The 20,654-nt window shown below is 65.5% G+C and overlaps 1 protein-coding gene across 1 annotated transcript in view; it reads right to left on the bottom strand.

Moving 5' to 3' along the window:
• COL7A1 (collagen type VII alpha 1 chain) overlaps positions 1 to 8,544 on the bottom strand; it is a 33,267-nt gene extending 24,723 nt beyond the window's left edge. The window contains exons 1-21 of the mRNA XM_087744068.1: positions 8,382 to 8,544; positions 5,759 to 5,849; positions 5,472 to 5,652; positions 5,235 to 5,394; positions 5,046 to 5,139; positions 4,802 to 4,960; positions 4,428 to 4,591; positions 4,200 to 4,329; positions 3,985 to 4,107; positions 3,398 to 3,547; positions 2,569 to 2,688; positions 2,301 to 2,447; positions 1,974 to 2,090; positions 1,749 to 1,898; positions 1,417 to 1,545; positions 1,183 to 1,329; positions 891 to 1,016; positions 676 to 819; positions 469 to 594; positions 249 to 395; positions 42 to 170 (exon numbers count right to left, since the gene is read on the bottom strand). Of these exons, the coding sequence (XP_087600194.1) occupies positions 42 to 170; positions 249 to 395; positions 469 to 594; positions 676 to 819; positions 891 to 1,016; positions 1,183 to 1,329; positions 1,417 to 1,545; positions 1,749 to 1,898; positions 1,974 to 2,090; positions 2,301 to 2,447; positions 2,569 to 2,688; positions 3,398 to 3,547; positions 3,985 to 4,107; positions 4,200 to 4,329; positions 4,428 to 4,591; positions 4,802 to 4,960; positions 5,046 to 5,139; positions 5,235 to 5,394; positions 5,472 to 5,652; positions 5,759 to 5,843 (2,728 nt within the window). The 5' untranslated portion in view covers positions 5,844 to 5,849; positions 8,382 to 8,544. The remainder of the gene's footprint in view (positions 1 to 41; positions 171 to 248; positions 396 to 468; positions 595 to 675; positions 820 to 890; positions 1,017 to 1,182; positions 1,330 to 1,416; positions 1,546 to 1,748; positions 1,899 to 1,973; positions 2,091 to 2,300; positions 2,448 to 2,568; positions 2,689 to 3,397; positions 3,548 to 3,984; positions 4,108 to 4,199; positions 4,330 to 4,427; positions 4,592 to 4,801; positions 4,961 to 5,045; positions 5,140 to 5,234; positions 5,395 to 5,471; positions 5,653 to 5,758; positions 5,850 to 8,381) is intronic.
• Between the last annotated feature and the right edge of the window lie 12,110 nt (positions 8,545 to 20,654).

Genomic DNA, 20,654 nt, shown 5'->3' with positions numbered 1-20,654 from the left:
GGGCTGGCGGGGATGCAGGGGTGCCGGCCAGCCACGCTCACCCTCAGCCAGGCGCCAGACCAGGCGGTACCCGGTGCTGCCAGCTGCTGGCACCCAGGCCAGGCGCAGGCGGTGCTCCGAAGCCTCCGTCACCTGGAAGCTGCTGATGGGGGGCACTGGGGCTGCCTCCGCTGTGGGACAGAGGGGCAGGTGTTAGGGGCAGGGGTGCCCGGCACCGCCCCGGTGCTGCCTCCCACCCCAGCACTCACGGGTAGTGACGATGATGGAAACGGGGTTGCCCTCCCGGTTGCCAATGAGTGCCGTCACCTTCACCGTGTAGGAAACGCCACCCTCCAGGTCGGGGATGTCGAAGGAGCTGATGTGGCCGGGAACCCTCCGGCTGTTCTCCGAGCCCCCTGCCAAGGACCACGGCATCAGCCCCACACCCCGCCACCCTCACAGCCCGTCCCCATCCCTGTCCCACGGTACCGTCCCTGCGGCTCCACACCACGTGGTAGGCAGTGGCTCCTGGCACGCCGACCCAGGTGACGCGGACGACATTGCTCCTGGACGCCTGCACCTCTAGCTGGGACACGGTCCCCACCTGCTCGGGTGCTGTGACACCAAGAGGCCACTGTCACCCATGCCCGGCACAAGCGGCACCAGCTGACACCAACGGGTAGGGGGACACCTCACCTATCCGCCCCGTGGCGGTGACAGGGCTGCCCTCACGGCCATCGACGATGGCTGAGACACCAACGGTGTAGACGATGCCGGCACGCAGCCCCTCGATGGTGAAGGTGGTGGGGTCAGCAGGGAGGATCCGAGATTGCTCCAGACCTAGGAGAGATGGTTGGGCTGGCAAGGGCTCCGGCACCACTGCCGCGGCACCCTGCAGTCCCCACACTCACCGTCGCTGCCTCGCCAGGTCAGCAGGTAGCCCCCGGCGCCTGGCAGCCCTCGCCAGGTGACCCGCAGCTGGCTGGGACCGGCCTCTGTCACCCGCAGCTCCGAGATGCTGCCCACTGCCGGGTACTCTGCACCGCCCCATGGCACCACAGCGTCACCTCGGGTTGCCCAGAGGGGCCCCACGGCCGCCCCGGTGCCCCGAAGCCTTGCAGAGGGATAGAGGACCAACACATGCCCGGGTGGGGGGAAACACAGCACCGGGACTCCTGATGCCAAACCCCGGCGTGGACTTACTGAGGCGGAAGGTGAGCGTGGCGGCGCTGCCCTCCCGGCTGCCCACCAGCGCTGAGACACGCACCAGGTAGGCGATGCCCTCCCGGAGGTCACCCAGCTCCAGCCCCGTCTGGCTGCCCGGGACACGCCTCGTCCTCTCCGTGCCGTCTGCCGGGAGCGAGGTGGCCATGGAACCTCAGTGCCGGCCGGCCGGGGTCCCCCGGGTGCCGCCCGCGCCCCTGCCCGCAGACTCACCCTGGTTGTTGCGCACTACCACTTTGTACTCGGTGGCGCTGGGGACGCCAGTCCAGCCCAGCCGCACCTGCCTGCCCACCTCTTCGACGAGCCGCAGATCCGACACGGCACCCACGGGCGCCTCCACGCCTGTGAGGGGATGCAGTGAGGCACGGCCAGAGCCATGCAGCCTGGACCGCATGGCCCCATCCACGCCCCGGGCTGTGACCGGAGAGCTGGGGCTCTCATGGCCAAGGGGGTCCCTGGGCTGAGCAATACCATGCGGGATGTCCCTCCATCCCAATGGCTTGGGAGGGTGGGGACAACCTAGGGGACCTGTGGCGGTCGCTTACCTGTCTGGAAGGTGGTGACAGGGGTGGCCACCTCCCCGCCGTCGTAGAGCGTGTACAGGGTGATGCGGTACACGGTGCCTGGCTGCAGCCCCGTCAGCTGGTAGGTGTTGGTGCTGCTGGGGAGCGACACTGTCCTGGGGGGCTCTGGTCCTGTGGGGAGGGGAGGATCACTGCTGGCTGCCGGCGTGGGGGGTCTGTGGGGGGGACCAGGTGCCCCAAGCCCACCTGTGGCTCTCTTCCACTCCAGACGGTAGCCACGGGCATCGCGGGTGCCAGTCCAGAGCACCTGGATGGATGTGGGGCCCAGGATGTTGGTCCGCAGCGTCTGCTCCGCACCCGCCTCTGCAAGACGGACCCCGTGGGCCAGGCTGCCCCGTGCCACTCTGCCGCCGGCCACCCACCCCGGCGTGTCCCCAGCCCCCGCACACGGCAGGGTAGGGAGCATCACCATGGTGTGGGGCCATGGGGGATGGTCCCCATCCCGTGGCAATGGCACCAGGGGTAGAGCCAGAGGCCAGCAGCAGGATAGCATCACCCGTACCCACCACCTACCCGTCCTCTGCCGCACGGTGGCCGTGGGCCCCTCCAGCTGCCCGAAGAGTGGGGCCACCGTCACCACGTAGTCAGTGTTGGGCTGCAGCCCCCCCAGTGCATGCGACGTCCGCCCAGCATCCAGGTCCACCCTGTGCCTGTCCTGCCCTGCGAGAGCCAGCGCAGCAGTCCCCTGGGGGTCTGGGCAGCGGGTGCCACCGCGCCCCTCCTGTCCCTCCTCCCTGCGGTCACCAGCAGAAGGGAAGCAAGCTCTGGGACAGGCACCTACCTGTGAGGGTCGCCCAGGAGATGCGGTAGCCGGTGGCACCACCGACGGGCTGCCAGGCCAGCAGCATGCTCTGTGCCGAGACGTTGTGGACGGCCAAGTGCTGCACACCCACTGGGCGCCCTGCAGGCGAGAGGTGCCCGTCGCATCCCCCATGCTGGAGCACGGCAGGGGGAAGCCGCTTCGCCTGCAAACCCGCCTGCTCTGCGGGGCAAAGCCCCCTTGCCCCTGCTCGTGGATGCTGAACCGCACTGAGGTCACCGAGTGCAGCCCGCACCCGGGCAGCTCTTTCAAAGCACCCCAGCTCCAGCAAACTGGAGCTCAAACACCTTCCTCTTAATGCCTGAAATACTTTCTGCGGGTTAAGGCTGCCTGGGGCAGCTGAAGGAGTTGGTTTGCCAAAATGCAAGGTTTGTAAAGGTGCTGCCCCAGGGCCTCACCCCTGCTCCTGCCTGGCAATGCTTTGCACCACCCTCGCGGAAACCATGCTTTCCTCCCAAAGAGCACGGTGGTGCTTGAAGTTATTAAAAAAACCCCGCATTTTTTTGGTCGACATTTTTACGTCACGTGGGGAAACCTCCAGTGGAAACACTCCCATAAGGCTACAAAGAAGCTGGGAGAGCACACAGTGCTGCATCCCCTCGGGGAGCACCTTTAGGGGCTCAGAGCCTCACCTTGTAGTCATGCTTGCCCACATCCCCGTCCTGGTCCGCCCAGGCAGCAATGGGCCAGGCAGCCCCATCTCCATGGGGCACGGTGACTGGAGGGGCATCCCTGTGCTGGGAACTCCTCCCTGTGCCCGGCTCAGCTCGGGGCCCAGCGCGGTGCTTACGTGTCCGGGCGGTGAGGGTGGTGGGGACGGCGGGCTGCTGCGCATAGCGGGGTCGGAGTGTCACCACGTACTCGGTGTCGGGGCGCAGGTTGCCCAGCGTGGCCGACTGTGCATTGGCCCCCAGGCTCTTCTCCTCCCCCTGGGCTCCTCCTGGGTGGGAGGCAGAGGGATAAGGGTGGGCACAGAGGCACGGCACGCACCCGGCCTGGCAGGGAAGGGGTGTCTGCAGGCCGGCACCCTGCCCCGGGGATGCCAGGCAGTGCCAGGGGTGGGGAGCACGGGGAGAAGCTGGGACGGCGGCCAGGCAGGGGCACCCCCCGGAGCGCCCGAGGCCAGGGAGGGGCTGCCAGGTGTGTGGCTACAGACCAGTGCCTGGCTGGGACGGGGGTCCGCCACCCGCCCCCCACATGCAGCAACTATGGGGCGCACGCATGCCTGCACTCCCAGCCCCGGGCTGGGGCACACACCAGGCCCCCAGCCGTCACGCACACCCAAGCGCACACCCTGAGCCCTGCGCCCCAAAGCCTCTGGGTGTAGGAACATTCGCGCCACCTCCACGCCTTTGCACGCAGGGACCATCCCCTCACCTTGCACGGCGTAGCTGAGGCCGTAGCCCTGGGGGGGCTCGGGGCCGGGCTGCCAGGCCAGCCGCAGGAACGTCGGTCCAGTCTCCACCACGCGGAAATCCAGCACGGAGCTGACACGGGTCTCTGGGGGCACACGGAGCCAGGGATGAGCCCCCAGCCCCGTGTGCCACAGGCACCTAGTGCCTGCCCGCGTCCCTGTGGGCATGGACACTCACGGGTGCGTGCTCGGCCAGACACCGACTTGCCGATGCTGTTGGCGTACTGGGCGGTGACAGTGACCAGGTACTCCGTCCCCACGCGCAGTCCCCGCAGCACAGTGCTTGTCTCCCGCGGCCCCAGGCTCACCTGGGCAGGGACAGTGTCACCCTCTCGCTGTCCCCAGGCCACGCATGGGGCCACCAGGAACCCCCAGGGGCTCTGAGCAGGCAGGTGGGAGCACTCACCTCCTGCCTCTCTGCCACGATCGGCTGCCCCAGCCCCGTCAGCGGCACGCGCTGCACCCGGTAGCCAGTGACGGGGCCACTGGCCGCCATCCAGCGGATCCGCAGCTGGTCGAGGCCCTGCTCCAGGATCTCCAGGTTGGAGGGGCCGGTGTGGCTCGGCCCATCTGTAGGGGAGCACAGGGGCTGTCAGCTCCAGGGTGCGTGGGGCAGCGGGGAGAGTTTGCCGGGGTGGCACAGCCACGTGCCCGGCGGGACGGGATGGCCAGGGCATTTTGGGGAGGATGGGTGCTAAGGGCGCACCCAGGGTGAGCACATCCTGGCACCCAGCACCACCGGCACCCATGCCCCACAGGGAGGAGGATGGAGACCCATACCCAGCAGGCGCAGGGTGCCCCCGACGCTTGTGCACACCCTGCGTGTCATCAGCGGCACCAGCGTCCCCAGCAGCTTGAAGTCACCGACGTAGAAGAAGAAGGCATCGGTGGGCATGGAGGCCACGCGGATCAGCTCCTTGTGGTCGGCGTTCTTGACCCCTGGCAGGGATGGAGATGATGGGCGAGCGCAGGGACCCTGAACCCAGCAGGAGACCCCCTCGCCTGGCGCCGAAGCCTTGCTCACCCACAGCAAAGACCTTGATGCCCTGGCTCTTCAGCTTCGCTGCCGGCCCCTCGGCATCATCCTGGGACTTGCCATCCGTGATGAGGATGCAGATCTGCGGGCCAGGCGAGAGCCGTGAGACCCAGTCCGGGGCCCATGGACCCACCGCATCCCCCCCGGGTGTCCCCAGGGCCACTGCCCTGCACGTACCTGGGGGACCCCGGGCCGGAGCTGCGTGGGGCCAAAGAAGTTGTCAGCGACGTAGCGGAAGCCGGCACCGGTCCGCGTGTTGCCACCCTTGTAGGTCAGCTGCTGGATGGCCCTCCGGACACTTGCGCCATCGGTGTGCTGGGAGAAGGAGAACTCCACCCTGGGGGGCACGGGGGGACACGTCACCTCCTGGCCCTGCCGCCCCACCGCCCCGCATGCCCCCTTCCCGGGGCTCACCGCGGCTCGTCGCTGTACTGCGCCACGGCAAAGCGCACCGCCTTCTCGCCTACCACCTGCACAAAGGGCCCCACCAGGTCGTCCATGAAGGTGCGGACGGCGCGGAAGTTGTTCCTGCCGATACTGGACGAGCCGTCCACCAGGAAGGCGATGTCGGCCTCCAGCACGTCTTCGCACACTGCTGCGGGGCAATGACAGCACTCAGGGCATGGACCGGCACCACGGCACAGTGGTGCTGGGCCCCTCTCGGTACCCCCCTCCACATGCACCCGGTGCTCAGCACCCACCTTGGCTCCTCTTCTGCGCCGTGGCAGCCGGGGGGCCCAGGAGCGTGGGGAGCACGGCAAGGAGCAGGAGCCGGCCGCTCATCATGGGAGCCTGCGGGAGAGGATGCTGCCACCGCCGTGCCACACCAGCCCCACACCTCTGATACAGCGGTGACAGAGCGGCAGGGCCCAGGAGGTCCCAGTGCCACGCCGTGCCTGGCAGCCTTGGGAGGGCGAGGTGCCAGCGCCGCCCTGGGCACCGCCACGGGCACCCCACGGTGCAGGGGAGAGCCCCCGCTTTGGGCTGGGGCAGGGAGGCAGCGTGGCTGTGCCGGGCCGTGTTACCGCACGTCCCCCGTGCCAGAGGAGCAGCCGGCAGCACGCAGCGCCTGTGCAGCATGCCGGATCTGCCGGCTCACCGAAAAGTGCCGGGTGGGCAGCAGCTGGCCTGTGTCTGGCCAGGCAGGAGCAGTGCCGGTGGCTGCCCCACGGCACGGCACGGGCTGGCGGTGGTGCCGGCTGCAGGAGGCCACGGTCGTGTGCGTGCCCGGCGATGGCCAGCGCTTGGCCCCGCTCCAGCCCTCCCTGTTGCTCGCTGCTTGACGCCCGTGGCAGCCGTGCCCTGGCCGGCGGGAGGCTGCCAGCCCCGGCTGCAGGGTGTGCGCGGGCTCTGCCTCCACAAGCCCTTCCTGCTGCCTCCTGCCTGCCTGCTCCACGCCTCGGCACCGGCAGCAGCTCACCCCGGCTGCTCCTGCCCAGCAGTCCCGGTGGCAAACGCGGGGTGTCCTAGGGCAGCAGGGAGCCAGGGTGGGCACGGTCCCGGTGGTGAAAGCGGGGTGCTCGGGGGCAGCGGGGAGCCAGGGTGGGCACGGTCCCGGTGGTGAAAGCGGGGTGCTCCGGGGCAGCGGGGAGCCAGGGTGGGCACGGTCCCGGTGGTGAAAGCGGGGTGCTCCGGGGCAGCGGGGAGCCAGGGTGGGCACGGTCCCGGTGGTGAAAGCAGGGTGCTCCGGGGCAGCGGGGAGCCAGGGTGGGCACGGTCCCGGTGGTGAAAGCAGGGTGCTCCGGGGCAGCGGGGAGCCAGGGTGGGCACGGTCCCGGTGGTGAAAGCAGGGTGCTCCGGGGCAGCGGGGAGCCAGGGTGGGCAAGCCGTGCCCGCCAGCCCCCACGCACACAGCTGGCGGGGGGGCAGCCGGCCTGACACCACTGTGATGGCCACGCCGGGTCTCAGCCGGAGCACAGCCAGGCGGTGGGAGCCCGGCGGCCGCCCCGGAGCGGGAGGGCGGACGAGCGCCCACGGGTGCCCGCCGAGGCTCGCTCCTGCCCCGCAGCGTCCCCCCGCCGGCAGCGGGACCCCCGCCACGGCCCCCCCCCGGCCGCACGCACTCACCCGCCGCCCCCCGCGGGGCTGCGCCGCTCCGTGCCGAGCCGTGCCGAGCCGCTCCGTGCCGAGCCGCGCCGGGTGCAGGCGGTGCCGGCGCCCAGCGGCCCCCGCCGCTCCCGCCCCTTTATTGAGGGCGGCCCGGAGCGCGGTGCCGGGGGGGGGAGCGCCGCGGCCCCCGCCCAGCCCGGCCCCCCAAAAAGGGCTTTTCCCACCCGCTCCCCGGGCAGGGGAGGAAAGCGGCTTTTCGGGCTGTTCCCTCCAAAGCGCCGGCCCTGGCTCCCCCGCCGGCTGCAGGGCTCCGGGATGGGGATGAAGCGGGAGGGGCTGGATCCCCGGGCAGGGTCTCTGCTGGCCTTCCCACGGAGACCTCGGTGCGGGGCTGAGCGGGCCCCGGTGAGGCTCAAGGCAGTTTTCCCTCCAGCTTCTCCATCCTCCACGTCCCAGGAACGTGGTGAGCAGCTCCGGGATCTGCCAGCCAGGAGCCGGCTGCACACCTCCCTCCATCCCAGGGGAATGTGTCCCCAGGGACCTCAGGGCACCGCCTGGCCCTGGGCAGAGCCGGACGGAGCTGCCACGGGGACCTGAGCCCCTGGTCGCCCGCCAGGTTGGAGCCTGGCTCTGAGCTCCAGCCCCGGGAAGGACGGTGGTGGTGGAGAAGGGCTGCTCCCTACGGCAGCGCAGCTCCCACCAGGCTGCAGGACAGCCGGGCCTTGGCCGGCACCATTCCTGCACCCACAGCTCATGGCACCCATCGCATGGGACCCTAGCGCCCATGGCTCAAGTATGGGGACTGCCCTGGAGCCAGCTCTGGGGCATCCTCCCGCCCTGCTCCGGACACCATCTCCCAGCAGCCACCAGAGCAGACTGGTGGCCGAGACCTACCCCAGAACTGGAGAGCCACCGGCGGTGGGACTGCAGCCGGTGGGAGGAGGCGAAAGGGAGAGGATGCCCAGCAAAGTGGGCAGGGACCCCACGCTGCCCTGGCCTCACTCCCTGCCCACCCAGCAACTGGCGGCACTGTCCTCTGGGGCTCCTCCTCGGCCCAGGGTGCACCCCTGACCCTCAGGGTGCCCCTCGCCCCCAGGGCGCCCCGTGGGACCACACTGCTCCTTGGGGCACATCGTGCCACACCCCATCCTCCCCGCTGGTCCCTGTGCTCACCTGGGGCTGACCCCGGCTCCCAGCCCCAGCATGTGCCCCACGCCACCTCCCCTCTGTCCCCTGGGTCACCCCGCAGCCCCCTGTCCCCAGCACCCTGCGTACCTGTGCCCTCCTGGCCACCAGCCCAGGGGCTCCCCTCTGGCTCCTGGCGGGGCAGCGGGCAGGTCTGGGGGCATCTTCCTGCGCGCAGCGAGGCGAGCGACAGTGGGGGTCCCTGGGGCCCAGGGCCACCTCACAGCTGGGGGCCCGGGGCAGGGCCACCTGCCACCGAGAGAAGATGCTCCAGGGCTGGCTGCAGGCAACTTTCCCAGGCACACACTGTTCCCAAGCAGGGGAGGAGCAGCGATGCCCCCGCTCTTCTTAAAGGCGCAGCAAGCAGTGCATCCCCTCCTCTTCATTAGCCTTCCTCTCATTAGGCCCCAGCCCTGGCCCCCAAACCTGGCCAGCCGGCTCCAAAGTTCACCATGGCCACAGGTTTCCCCCTGCTTGCCCCAGCTCTGTAGGTCCGGCCGTGGGTCCAGCATCCCCAGGTCAGGATGGTCCCCAAACCCTCCTCCCACCAGGGCTCGCTTAATGAAGGCAGGGCAGCCTGTCCCAATTAGACAAGGGGCTTCGTTAAACAGGGAGCGGAGGGGTCTGCCAAGGGCTCTGTGGCTGGCCCCGGGCCCGGAGCTGGCGGCGGCAGCCCCATGCCGCGGTGCCGGCAGCAGGGCACGGGTGGCCAGGGGTTGCCCCGGCTAACGGGGGCAGCGCTGGAGCGAGCATCGCCCAGTGGGCACCGCAGGCAGAGGCACCGGAGCAGAGATGCCTTGCGGCCATGCTGGGGGCTCTGCCTGCCACCTTGGCCCCCAGGAACGTGGCAGGCACCGGTGTGGGGTGGTCCCCACGCCCCGCTCCCCCGCGGGCAGCCTGCCAGCTGAGGAGCATCTTGACCATCTTGCCAGCAGCATCCCCCTTGCATTGTCACTGGAGGGAGGCACGCAGGGCTGCTGGGTCCCCAAAACGAGAGTGCCTCCCGCTCCGTGGTGTTTCCCAGCTCTCCCTCCGCATACCAGGGCCGGGGAAGGAATCCACGGCCCCGGGCGCAGGATGGTGCTGCCTCGGCGGAGGGAAAGCACCAGGTGCGAGTGACTCACGCAGCCGCCCCGCGCTGCTGCACGCCAGTCCCTCCGGGAACATCCCAAAAAGCTGTCGGCCCTTTCCCAAGCCTGGCGGGCCAGCAGCCAGGGCACCAGTCCTTATTCCCACAGCCCAGGCCTGGGGTTCCCCATCTCACGGTTGGTTTGGCCCCAAAGCACGTTGACTCCTCTCCACTGATGCTGATGAAAGTTTGCAGGGCTGACCCTAACCCCAGCCCTCGCCCCTGCCTGCCCTGTGCATGCCACCCTGGTCCCCAAATGCCACTCACCAGCTGGCCACACATCCCCGTGGCACGGCCTCTGCTGCCCCGTAAGTCTCAAATCATGAGAAGCCCTAAAACATTTCCCCAGGTCCCACTGGCCCTGGTCCCTGCAGGGCACTGCCCTGGGCTGCAGGCACGGGCGGAGCACCAGCTCCGAGCCCCACGGGGAATCACGCCACCCCCGGGGACGGGAGCCCCCCGGTTTGAGAGTGGGCACATGGGAAGCAGCGGGGCTGAGCCTCTCCCTGCCCTGCGCTTGCCAGGCAGGCGGCCTCACCGCCGCCTTAGTGGGAAACAAGAGGAAAATCTGTTTTCTTCAGCCCCAGGTGAGGTTTCAGCTCCGCATCAGGCGGCAGGAAAGGTGAGTCACGCGGCACGGTGAGACGTGGCAGGGTGAGATGCGTGCCGGGCTGCAGAGCCAGCTGCGGCCACGGTGCTGTGGGTCCTGCGCCCCATCCTCTGCCCGCCGTCTCCACATCCCGCAGCCGCTGCCTTTGGTGCTGATCCAGCACGGGCTGGGATTCAGCACAGCCCTTACAGGATTTTAGTTTCCTGGCCCTACGGCGGTCCAGCAGCACTCCCCACTCCAGCATGGCGTGGGCATCCCCAGCCGGCAGGGATGCACGGGCCAGCTCTGGGGCCGCTGGAAGGGAGCTGCCCCCTCCCCAGGCCCTCTTAAATTTGGGGGCTTTCAGGCAGAGGGGAGCAGCGGGGGGCTGGCGCTGAGGTGGGCGAGGGGAGGAGGAGCTGGCCAGAGCCGGAGGGGGAACCTCGCCTGCCGCAGGGGCCGGTTGGGACACGCTCCAGGAATGTCTCCCAGCACCAGCCACCGCCGGCTCCCCGCCACGGCACCCAGCCGCCTGCCCCCGCCATCCCAGGAAAGGGGCCCGTGGACCCCCACCACCATCACCAGCCAGCTCGGGGAGAGCACCAGAGGGCCAGCGTCACGCTCACGGTGCGGCCTCAGGGACCCCCGTGCCACCCCACGGGGCTCCCCAGCAAGCCCAGAGGCCGCGAAATGGGCCAGGGTGGGAAACTGGTCACCCCTTACCTCCTGCTGACCTGCTCCGACGGGTCTGGGGTGGGAGACGGCCGTGCCAGCCCTCCAGGCTGCATTTCACAAGGGGAATGGACAGCAGACCCCCAGCTCCTCTCTGCCAGAGGGGACATCTTGCCGCATCCCCAAGTCCTGCTGCTGCCCAAAGCCCCATCCCTGAGGGAAAGGGATGCAAAGTGTCACATCAGGGTGAAGCCATGACTGGCGAGCTGCCCTCTTTGCCCAGCAGCTCCGGGGATGCCCAGAGCAAGGGGGATGCTGTGGGGACCACAGTGGGTGTGGGGGCTGCAGCAGGGAGGGGCTGGTGGGTGAAGGACGATGGAGCCCAGCTTGGGGACGGGCTGAGCCCGCTGTGCCCCCACACCAGGGCTCCCCGTGGGGTGGGCACGTGCCCCGGCTCCCCCACAGCTGCTGCGGAGGGATGGGAAGTTTTTCCTGCCCATAAACTGTTGTGTCTGGAGGCTGCTGCCAGCGCGGCCGCACACCAGCATCTCACGAAGCTGCGCTGGACCGCGGCCAGGCCCAGCCGTCCATGCAGACAGGGCTCGGGCAGGGAACAGTGACACCACGGGGATGTGACCCCTCCCTTGGCTGAGTCAGGCAGGAGAAGGCAGCCCTGGTCAGCCTGACCATGGAGGCCAGGCTGGCTCCCAGGGACAGTGAGGGAGGGGAAAGCCAAGCACTGCCAGGGCTCTGCCAAGGGCCAGCAGCACTTTTGCAACGGCACGGGGCCAACATGCCAGAAAGGGAGGGTGACGGTGGGGACAATGGCAGCGGGATGAGGAGGCAGCAGCACTGCGTGGGGCTCGAGAGTCCCTAGTTAACAAGCTACCTTCATCAGCTGCATCCTGCGGCTGGGCTTTGGGTGATGCTGGGGATGCCCAGAGAGGCTGCACGGTGGCTGGGGCTGGGTGCTAGGGACCCAGGGGGAAGCAGGGTGCAGGCAGGGGCTGAAGCGCTCCAGGAGATGATGTGCCCCATGCTGCACGTGACCACCCACGGAGCCTGGCTCATCCCGCAGGAATTCGGCTTCTAAACTGAGGCACGAGCTGCTGCCCTTCACTCCTGGCCCCATGGTCCCCACCTGCAGCGGGGACCAGGCTCCACAAAATAAGCCTGGCTTGCCCCCGAGGATGGGGATGCAGAATAGGGTGGAAACGCAGGGATCGGGTGCAGCAAAGCTTCCCCAGCACCTCTACGTGCGGCCAGTGCTGCTTTTCCCTGTGCTGAGAGCCCTGTGGGGTGCCCATGCCCTAGAGATGCCCCAGCCAGCCCAGCACACGCCGTTGCAGAAGGGAAACTCCTGCCTCTTCGCAGGGGCAGACGAATTGCCTGCCCCGGGGGCACGGCGGATCGAGGCACTCCCGGCCCAGCCCTGGCTGTGGGGTATGCAGGCAGCGGCAGGCAGCACCCGAGGCACAACCGGGCTTGGGGTGCACGAAGGGGGATCCAGGGAGCCACCGAGGTGCGGAGCAGGGGCTGGCAGAGCAGAGGGAGTGGTTTCCCCTTGGATGCCTGCAGGAAGGAGAAGATGAAGGGAAGCCGAGGGAGAGCCGCCAGCCCACGGTGCAGGCGCTCAGGGCGTGTGCGGGCTGGGTCCGCGGTGCGCAGAGCGTGACTCGACACGCCGGGCGGCCGAGCCAGCCCGTGCCCGCCTGCACCAGGCGCCTGCAGCCGCCGGTGCGGCCCAGCCTGCCTGCCCGACCCCGCGCAGCGCGGGGTCCCTGGGGACCAGCATCACCGGCAGCCCAGCACCCTGGGCCCGGCGGCAGGATGCAGAGGTGAAATGTGGCATTCCTGCGGCCGTCCCCTGGGAGAGCGGTTCGGGGCAAGGCCAGGTCCCTGGTGCTTCCCTGCAGTGCCGGGCAAGGCGAGGAGATCCTCTTACCTGCAAACACCAAGGTGCCACGTCTCTGGCTGCCTCGAGCCCTCCCCAGCACCTCTCCGGGAAGGTGCTACAGGCAGATGGGGCAGCTCAGCCCCCACTGGGTGCTGGGGGGGCCGTCACCGGGACAGGGGCTGCTCCTGGCCTCGCATGGTGCCTGCCGCTCTGCACCAAACCCAGCTCCCAGGGGCAGAGCAGGAGGGGCACCACAGCTTTGGGGGACCGGAGGGGCACACAGGAGCCCAGCGCTGCTCCCAGAGACGTCACAGGAGTACGGCGGGCAGGATGGTACCACTGCATCTCTGCTTCAAATCAGACTGACCCGGGGAGCAGCTGAGCAGGGTCAGCTGTGGGAGCCCAGGACACGGAGCCCAACCCTGCAGAGCCGAGGCGCTTGCCGGCAGCACTGTGGCCCTTGCCACATTGGGGGGGGGGGCAAGCTGCCCACCAGCTCCCAAACCCGCAGCACGCCTGCACCCCATCAGAGGGGGACAAGCACCGCGAAGCTGCGGCTGCCCCATCCCTCCTCCCCCAGCCCCAGCGCTGGGAGCAGCCGGTGCAGGGGGAGACGAACAAGGCACCGCCACCTTCCCTGTGCACAGGAGCTGCTCTGCTGCCCAGCATCGAGGTTTTTCCCCTTCCCAGGGCTGGGAAACAGCAGCTGCCTGGCTCACAGCACGGCACCCAGGGCCACAAGGCCAGCTGTGGGCTACCTGGCCATGGGAACCCCATGGACCCTGGAGACCCATGAGGGGAGACCCTGCAGGAGCTGGCGAGGGGAGCAGGGCAGTGGCAGGGGCACACAGCAACCGCTCGCCAGGCAGGGAGGAGGAATGGCAGGTGGGCAGCGTGCGGGCCTGGGAAGCTGGAGCCGTTCCCAGGATGCTGCCAGCTGTGCTGCAAGAAGCTGCTCCTCGCAGCGGGGTTCACACAGCTTGGTGGGCCCGGAGGATTTGTTCCTCCCTCCAATGGCGACAGCAGGGCAGCCGTATTCCCAGGGGAGGAGGATTTCCAAGAGGAATAGCTGGGAGCCTGAGGAGCTGCCCCTCGGGGGCCCCTGTCCCAGCCCCGAAGGACAGGAGCGAGGACATGCTAGACCACTGGCCTAGGACCCTGCTGCCGCACCAGGGCTTGCCGTGGGCAGTCATTGCCGTCCCAAGAGATGGAAATAACGAGTCGTTAAGGGCTTGCGCACAAGCCCTCCTGCTGCCGAGCCGTGGGCAGAGGCACAGCCAGCGCGGGCAGGGCAGCACGCCGGCCTGTGCTCACAAGCCACCGGTGAGAGGGACCCACTCTGGAGCTGCACCAGGGGGAGTTTGCCCACCTTAGCTCTCCAAACCCAGCTCTCCCGCAGCCCCTGTGCCAGGGAAAGGCTGCCCCTTGCTCGCTCCCCTTTCAGCCGATCCTGCTCTTGCTTCCCCGCTTTTGCATCTGGGATGCGGCTCTGGCAGCTGGGAGGATGGGGTGGTTGCTCAATCCTTCCTCTCTGCCCCTATTCAAGTGTTTCACAATCTGCACCAACGCCCCCTGAAAACTACCTGTGGCTCCGTATAGATTTCTGGCAGGGCTCATGAAAGAGCCCCGTCCCGCGCTTCACGGGGCTCGGCTGCTCCTTGCGCAAGGGGCACCCGACGGAGCCATGGGGAGCATCGCCCGCAGCTCGAGGGCTGGTAGGAGACGTGCGGGGCGGCACCGCAGCCCAGCCGGCGGCCGCTGGCACGTGCTGCGCCGCGCCGGGGAGGGGACGGCACAGCTCGCACCAAGGCGCGGCAGGGGGCCCTGCCCGCCACAGGCAGGGGCGCAGAAGGGGGTACGTACCGCTGGAGAGCCGGGCCATGCTGCAGCCTCCAGGGAAGGGGCTTTTGCAAGTCTTGGGTGCTGGTAAAGGCACGTGGATGGCACAAGCTCCTTTACCCGCAGGATGCCATCATGCCTTCCCCTGCCAGAGGTACGCCAGCTGACAGCTCCGGGTCTCCAGCAGCTGTAGGATACTGCCCTGAGTGTTTTGCGCAGCAGCCATGGTCCATGGGAAGGATAATAAAGGTTTGGCCATCAGTCTGCTGGGGCGGTGAGGAAGGTGGGGGGGCCCAGCACCCAGGGGACCAAGGCTGCAGGAGGGGCCGGGAGCACCCCTACCTGTGGGGCAGCAGCCAGGGTGCAGGGGGGACCGTGCTCCGGGGGGATTTGTGCAGTTCACGAGACCAGACTTGTCCTCACGGCTCTCCCCTGCGAGGCTGTGCCATTGCTCCTTCTGCTCTTTGGCTGGGTGCCCGGCTCCAGAAGAAAAGAATAAAAAGGACGAAGCACCCGCCCTGCCCCGTCGGGTGAGTCGCCGTCTGTCACCATGGGAACTCCTCCCTCCCCAGACCCCCCCAGGATGACTTCATACCTCCGTCGAGCAGGCGGGCTGCGTCACCGGGGCGGCACGGGGCGGGTGGCCACGTACATCTCACGCGAGGACTTCGGCGGCGGCGGATACGGGGCAGGATGCTGCAGAGCTCCAGGGGGAGCGGCCCAGGCGAGGGTCCCGCAGAGGCTGGGGGTCCGGTCTGCACCCACGCAGTGTATCCCCAGAGGAACAACGATGGGAGGCTCTCAGAGCTCCAGCCCCTTGCGGAAAATATCTGCAGCACCTCCGCACCCCTCCTCGTTGCCATCGAGGAGGGAGGAGCACAGGATCCTGTCCCGGGCCCCCCACCACCTTCGGGAGTCACCAGCCTGGGGCCGTGGGGACCTCGTCCCTCTCCATCCTCCTCAGCAAAGCTGGGGCAAGGTCACCTGTGAGTCACTGCTGCGCGTGCGAGGCAGAAACAGGAGATACTTGCGGTCCCATGTCATAGGGGCTCCTGCCAAGCGCTGCACATCTGGAACAGCTGTAAACAAAGCAGGGGAAGCCGGAGAGGCACAGCAGGGAGCAGCCGGCGGCAGCGGGGACCTCCAGCCTCACAGCAGATGAGGGGGCAGGGGTGGAAATAAATGCAGAAGCGCCACGTGGAGCCCGGACACCCGGGGCTGAAGCACACTCACCCGCCACCTCTTCTTGGAAGCCCCTTGGCATGCCGGGCATCCTCCGCGCCCGGTGAGCGGAGCAGGAACTTGCCACGGACAAACTGCCTGCTGCGCCGGTTCCCCGGGCCGCCGCTCACCAAGCCTCCCGCAAGGCCCCACTCGCCGTGTCCGTCCGTGGGCAATTATCACTTCACAGATCCCTACCTGGCAATCACATCCTCCACGTTTCATCGGTAGCACCAAGCCTGCTTCGCGATCGCTACAAGCGCTTCTCGAGAGCGACGCAGTCTCCACGGGAAGGTCACGGGTTTGGTATATGTGAATCTGTACAATGCTAAACCGTACCCAGAGAAGCTCAGAATACAGTTTTCTGAAGCTGAATATACACGAAATCCTAAATCTCAAAGCAACGCAACTTTAATTCCCTAAATTAAACATTCAAATAAGGAAGACCCGGCCCCCCCAAGCGTCAGCTCACTCTTCCCTAAATACAACAAGTAAGATGAGCAGCACGTTCCTTGTACAGCTTTGTCCAAGTTACACACAAAGTAGAAAATAATGCACAGTACTGGGGCTATTTTACAAAACACTTTGCCCATCTGAGTCGCCACGTGCTGCGGGCAGGGCACGCGGAGTGGCTTTATTCTGCGTGCGGCACCGAGTGCCAGTACCCACACCGGCAGCAGGGCAAGGCAGCGCCCGGGAAAGCTCCGTGTTCCATGGCCCGCTGCGGGCTTTTGCCGAAACTAGGAAGAGTACGCAGATGTTCCCTTTCAATATCTTAATTGTGTAACTAGCCTCGCTCAAATCAGGCCGTGTGGCATTCGATCCGGCTTCCTTCGCCGTCCTCGTGCCGCCTGCGCTACGCAGTTCTCACACCAAGGTACAGAGCCTTAAGTAATCCCAGAGCGCGGCAGAGGCTGAGCGATGGATGATGGGACACCGAGCAGGAGCAGTGCCTCCAGAGCACCCGGCGGGTGATCAGCACAGGTACTACTCCCATCAACACCGCTTTGCACAAAAAAACAAATCCCTCCTACTCTCACAGGCCAGAGCTGGGACCTCCCCAGGCTGCCACCCCCAGCAGCCTAGTGTGGGCCAGCAGCTCCATGTCCCGTAGCCGGGCAGGCGAGGAGCCTGGGCAGATCCTCCTCCAGGCACCACGCTTCTGGTAGCTTTTCCAGGCATCCCCAGCAATGGGCTCAATAGGCAGCAAAGTCAAACCTCAGCCTGGCAGCCCTGCTTAAAAACCTCAGAGCCCTGAGGAAGGAAAATGTGTAAGGGGAAGGAGCTGGAAAGAGACTTGGATGGAAAAGTGAGAACCACTGATCCTCTTCGGATGGCGTGTGGGGTAAAGCAGCCTTTAATGAGGGTGTTCAGGGCTCAGACTCGCCCCCTTTCAGACACACCATTGAAGAAAGAGCCGAGACAAAGACGACGAGCCCTGCCGCCGTGCCCGGCTCGGCCTCGAGTCTCGGAGCACCCGGATGGCTGTAGCTGGCAGTCAGGCCTGGATGGGCCCTTTGTCCGTCGCTTTTCCATGCAATGAACACACTAAAGGTTTAGATGAGCCGTTTTCTTTTCCAAATAGGAAACGGGAGCTCTGGATATGCATCCAGATACCGCTGCTCACCGTTCCTCTCTCCTGTACAAAGTCCCCAGGGTGCACAGAAGGGCAAGGTGAAGCGCAGGAGGCCCGGGCAGGGCAAGCCACGTCTTGGCTTGAGTCTGCCAAGTGTGGGCTACCACCCTCACCCCAGCAATCCTGCAACCCTGCTGGGCGATGCTTCGTCACGGGGAGAACTCGGCCCTCCCCTGAGCAAACCACACTATATAGGGGCTGGCCAGGGGAAGAGATCCCTGGGCACGGCCATGCCGATGCCTCGGTCAATCCCTGCACCAAGGGGTCCGAGCTGTGCAAGGCTCCAGCAACACGAGACACCAGCAGAGCTGTGCTTCTCCTGCCCTGCCTTCTAAATCCCGCTCGCCTATCGCTCCCGCTGCCATTTTTCACCAGCCTCAGCAGGAGAGCGGGTAGAGAAGCAGGCCCGGAGGGCTGCGGGCTCTCCTCCCAAAAGCTCTCTGGCACCAAAGAGCGGCACGGCTCCAAGCCTCTCATTTCTGTGAAAGCCTCTCTGCAGCTCCCCTGAGGACAGGCTTGGCTCAGCACCCATGATTAGTATCAACTGTACTTTCCAGGGGGGTAATTAGTTCAGGTGAGGCAACTACTGACAGTTGGCTGCTGCGGCCCCGCTCTTGGCAAGCGCCCGAATCCCCAACGAGCAGCTCACATATCAAAGGGGCTGCCTGCTCCCCCAGCGGATCCACCCTGTACATCCGCCCCCGCCCCGCAGCCCCACGCCGCGGGTACCGACAGCTTTCACTGCGAGAGACCGGGGGAACCTGGAGCCCTCGGCACAGGTCGCTAGCAAGCCTTCCCCGTTGTCGCTGCTAGATTCTGTGTACCCAAAATAGCTCTGTATGGTGGAAAAAAAAAATCACTGAAGCGCTGCGCAGGTGGCATTACAGAGCCTTGCATTGAGTGCAGGCAACGCCGCCGCCGCGCAGCATCCTCTCTTCCAGCCAAAAGACAGAGTGCCAAGGTGTCAGGGAGGGAAAGCAACTGCCTAGAGGTAGGTGGAGGGTGCAGGCTTCAAAGTGGGAGCGTTACCGGGAGATAAGACAGCCAGCGCTGTGCAGAAGGGGAGGGAGCAAAGGCCAATTCATACACCAGACTAAATTTATCAGCGAAGTCTAATGGGATCCCAAGTAACCTTCCAAGTGAAGGAGCAAAATAAAACACTTAAGCCATTGAAAACTAGACTGGTCAAAGAGCCCCGCTGAACAATCCCGCATTGTCCAGGGAGCCGGGAAACAGATTTATTGGGTCACCCAGGCCATCTCCAGTTTCAGTGAAATTGCCCTGTTCTAGGGACGGTTCCAACTCCCCGCTCTGGCACCGCCGCTGTCCTTCGCTGGGCAGCGGACACCGCAGGAAGGGGAGGGGAGAGGCCCAGAGGAAGATCTCACTTTGTCAAGGTTCGGGAAAAGCGTGGAGGTAGGACATTTCCGTCATGCCAGACGTTTCCCAGTTTGGATTCCCTTGGACTGAGGCTGCTCTGATGGAAGAACAGAAACACGCCCCTACGGCTCAAACAGCAAGAGACCTGCCAACGAGATTAGAGCTTCAGTCCCTCCAGCACCGAGGGATTCGGCTGCCAAATGCCTGACGACTGCGCTAATTCCAGGTTACGCTTCCCAAGCCCCTTGCTAAGGCTCCGAGTACGGGCGCCTTTGCCAAGCAATACCGCTCTCGACTCCCCAGTGGGTTTCCCCTCCTCACCTTGTAGATGCCCAGTCTGGCTGCTTGTTGTTTACCAAGGAAAAATGATATCGCAGACCTCTCAGTCCTTAGAGCTGGTGAGAGGCCCGTGTTTCTGGAAGCGCGGACTGCCACAGCACCCAAACACGACGGGCACTACAAGGCAGAGTGCCATGGGAACTGCAGCCAGGAGATGCCAGCCTCCTGGGCACAGCCCAGCCTTGACCCCTAGCTGCTAGCAGGCACCCAACAGCACTCTGCATCCAGCGCACTCACCCGGGCACGGCTCCTAGTCCAGATCAGCCCAGATACCGATTTCTACATGGATAAAAGCATCTACAACTACAATCTAACCTTTCATAAGCCAGCCAGCCACCCTTGCAGAGCTGCAGCCTCTTGGTCAGGAGGGAGCAGGCGTTAGCCCTCGCTGAAGCGCGGGGAGCGTGCTGCTCAGCGCAGCCAGCCTGCTGCTTCTGCAGAGAAACAGAGCGATTTGGAAAGCAGCAGCTGCAGAGGGGTGTGAATCTGTTCCTAGGGCAAAGTAGTGCAGGAGGGCATGGGGAATTACTCAAGGAAAACAACCCTTCCCAAGCAGATACCTCCAGAGAAAAAAACTTGTAGGAAATGCTAAAGCAAGGATGTACATCTCCCTCTCCTTGTATTTCTCACCAACTGCAAAACACCCTGGAAGCTCACCTGGGGAGGGAAAATATATAGCAGTGGAAGACAAAAGAGGATTACAGTCTGATCGCAGTCGCAAGCCCAAGACAGAATCATTCACCAGTTCCACAAGGCTTGAGGCGTAAGTGAGCTCGTTTAGCTTTTCAGCCCTCAGTGCACTTGTAACGAGCCAGAGCTTGCGATGATAGTTAAACCCAAATTGCATCAAGAACGTTTAACAGTTTCAAACTTGCCTAGTACACACAATGAGTTCAGACACACTGACTCTCTCATCAAGAATCCAGATTCAGCACAAATGATTTAGTACACAGGATTAGTCTCAAGCGTAATGACTAACTCCTAGAAACTTTTACACTATTTTTAAATCCCACTTGTCAGGACAGCACCTGGAAATTAAATGAGAATCCCAGGGAGATTTATCCCAAAGACAAAAATCAAACAGGAGTACCTCGCCGCTTCCCAGGGTAGCGGTGACAGGCTAGTGCCACCTGGTGGGAAGCTTTTCTCCATCCCCCTCGCTTGCTTTCATCCTTTCTCTTGCATGCTCCCGCTCCCGGAGGCGAGAGGAGGGAGTGACAGCACGAAAAGCAGACAGGGCTGGGTGGCTCTTTCAACTATCCAGACCTAGAGATTATCCTCCAGGCATAGGCCAGGTCACCCTGTACTTCAGGCAGCAGCTTCTCAGCTCTTCCATAGCTGAGGCTGACCGGATAGATGGAGGCTCATCTGCAAGAGGAACGCGTAAACCAACACCAACATACCCCACAACGATCTCTGCTTGTTATTGAGCTGGTTTGCAGATAACCAAGCAGCTTAAGATGAGAGGTAACGTGTCCCCATGCAGGCTCTGGCAAGATGTTTGTCTGGAACAGCTCCAGCCCCTCACACCGTCCCAGCTCTGCTAGAAACAACTGCCGCAGTCGTACCGAGGCAGCGTCGGGCACGGCCCGGCTGATCACCAGCTTCAAGAGGCGGTGGGAACTCAGCCGAGTTTTGTCCGTAACTGGTGAGGAGAGAGG

This window comes from Nipponia nippon, unplaced genomic scaffold (assembly GCF_047370975.1).
Source record: "Nipponia nippon isolate SJK-2023a ecotype South Korea unplaced genomic scaffold, ASM4737097v1 scaffold_9, whole genome shotgun sequence".
NCBI lineage: Eukaryota > Metazoa > Chordata > Aves > Pelecaniformes > Threskiornithidae > Nipponia > Nipponia nippon.
Note: the sequence above shows the minus strand (reverse complement) of the source record. Positions and strands in the feature narration are given on the sequence as shown.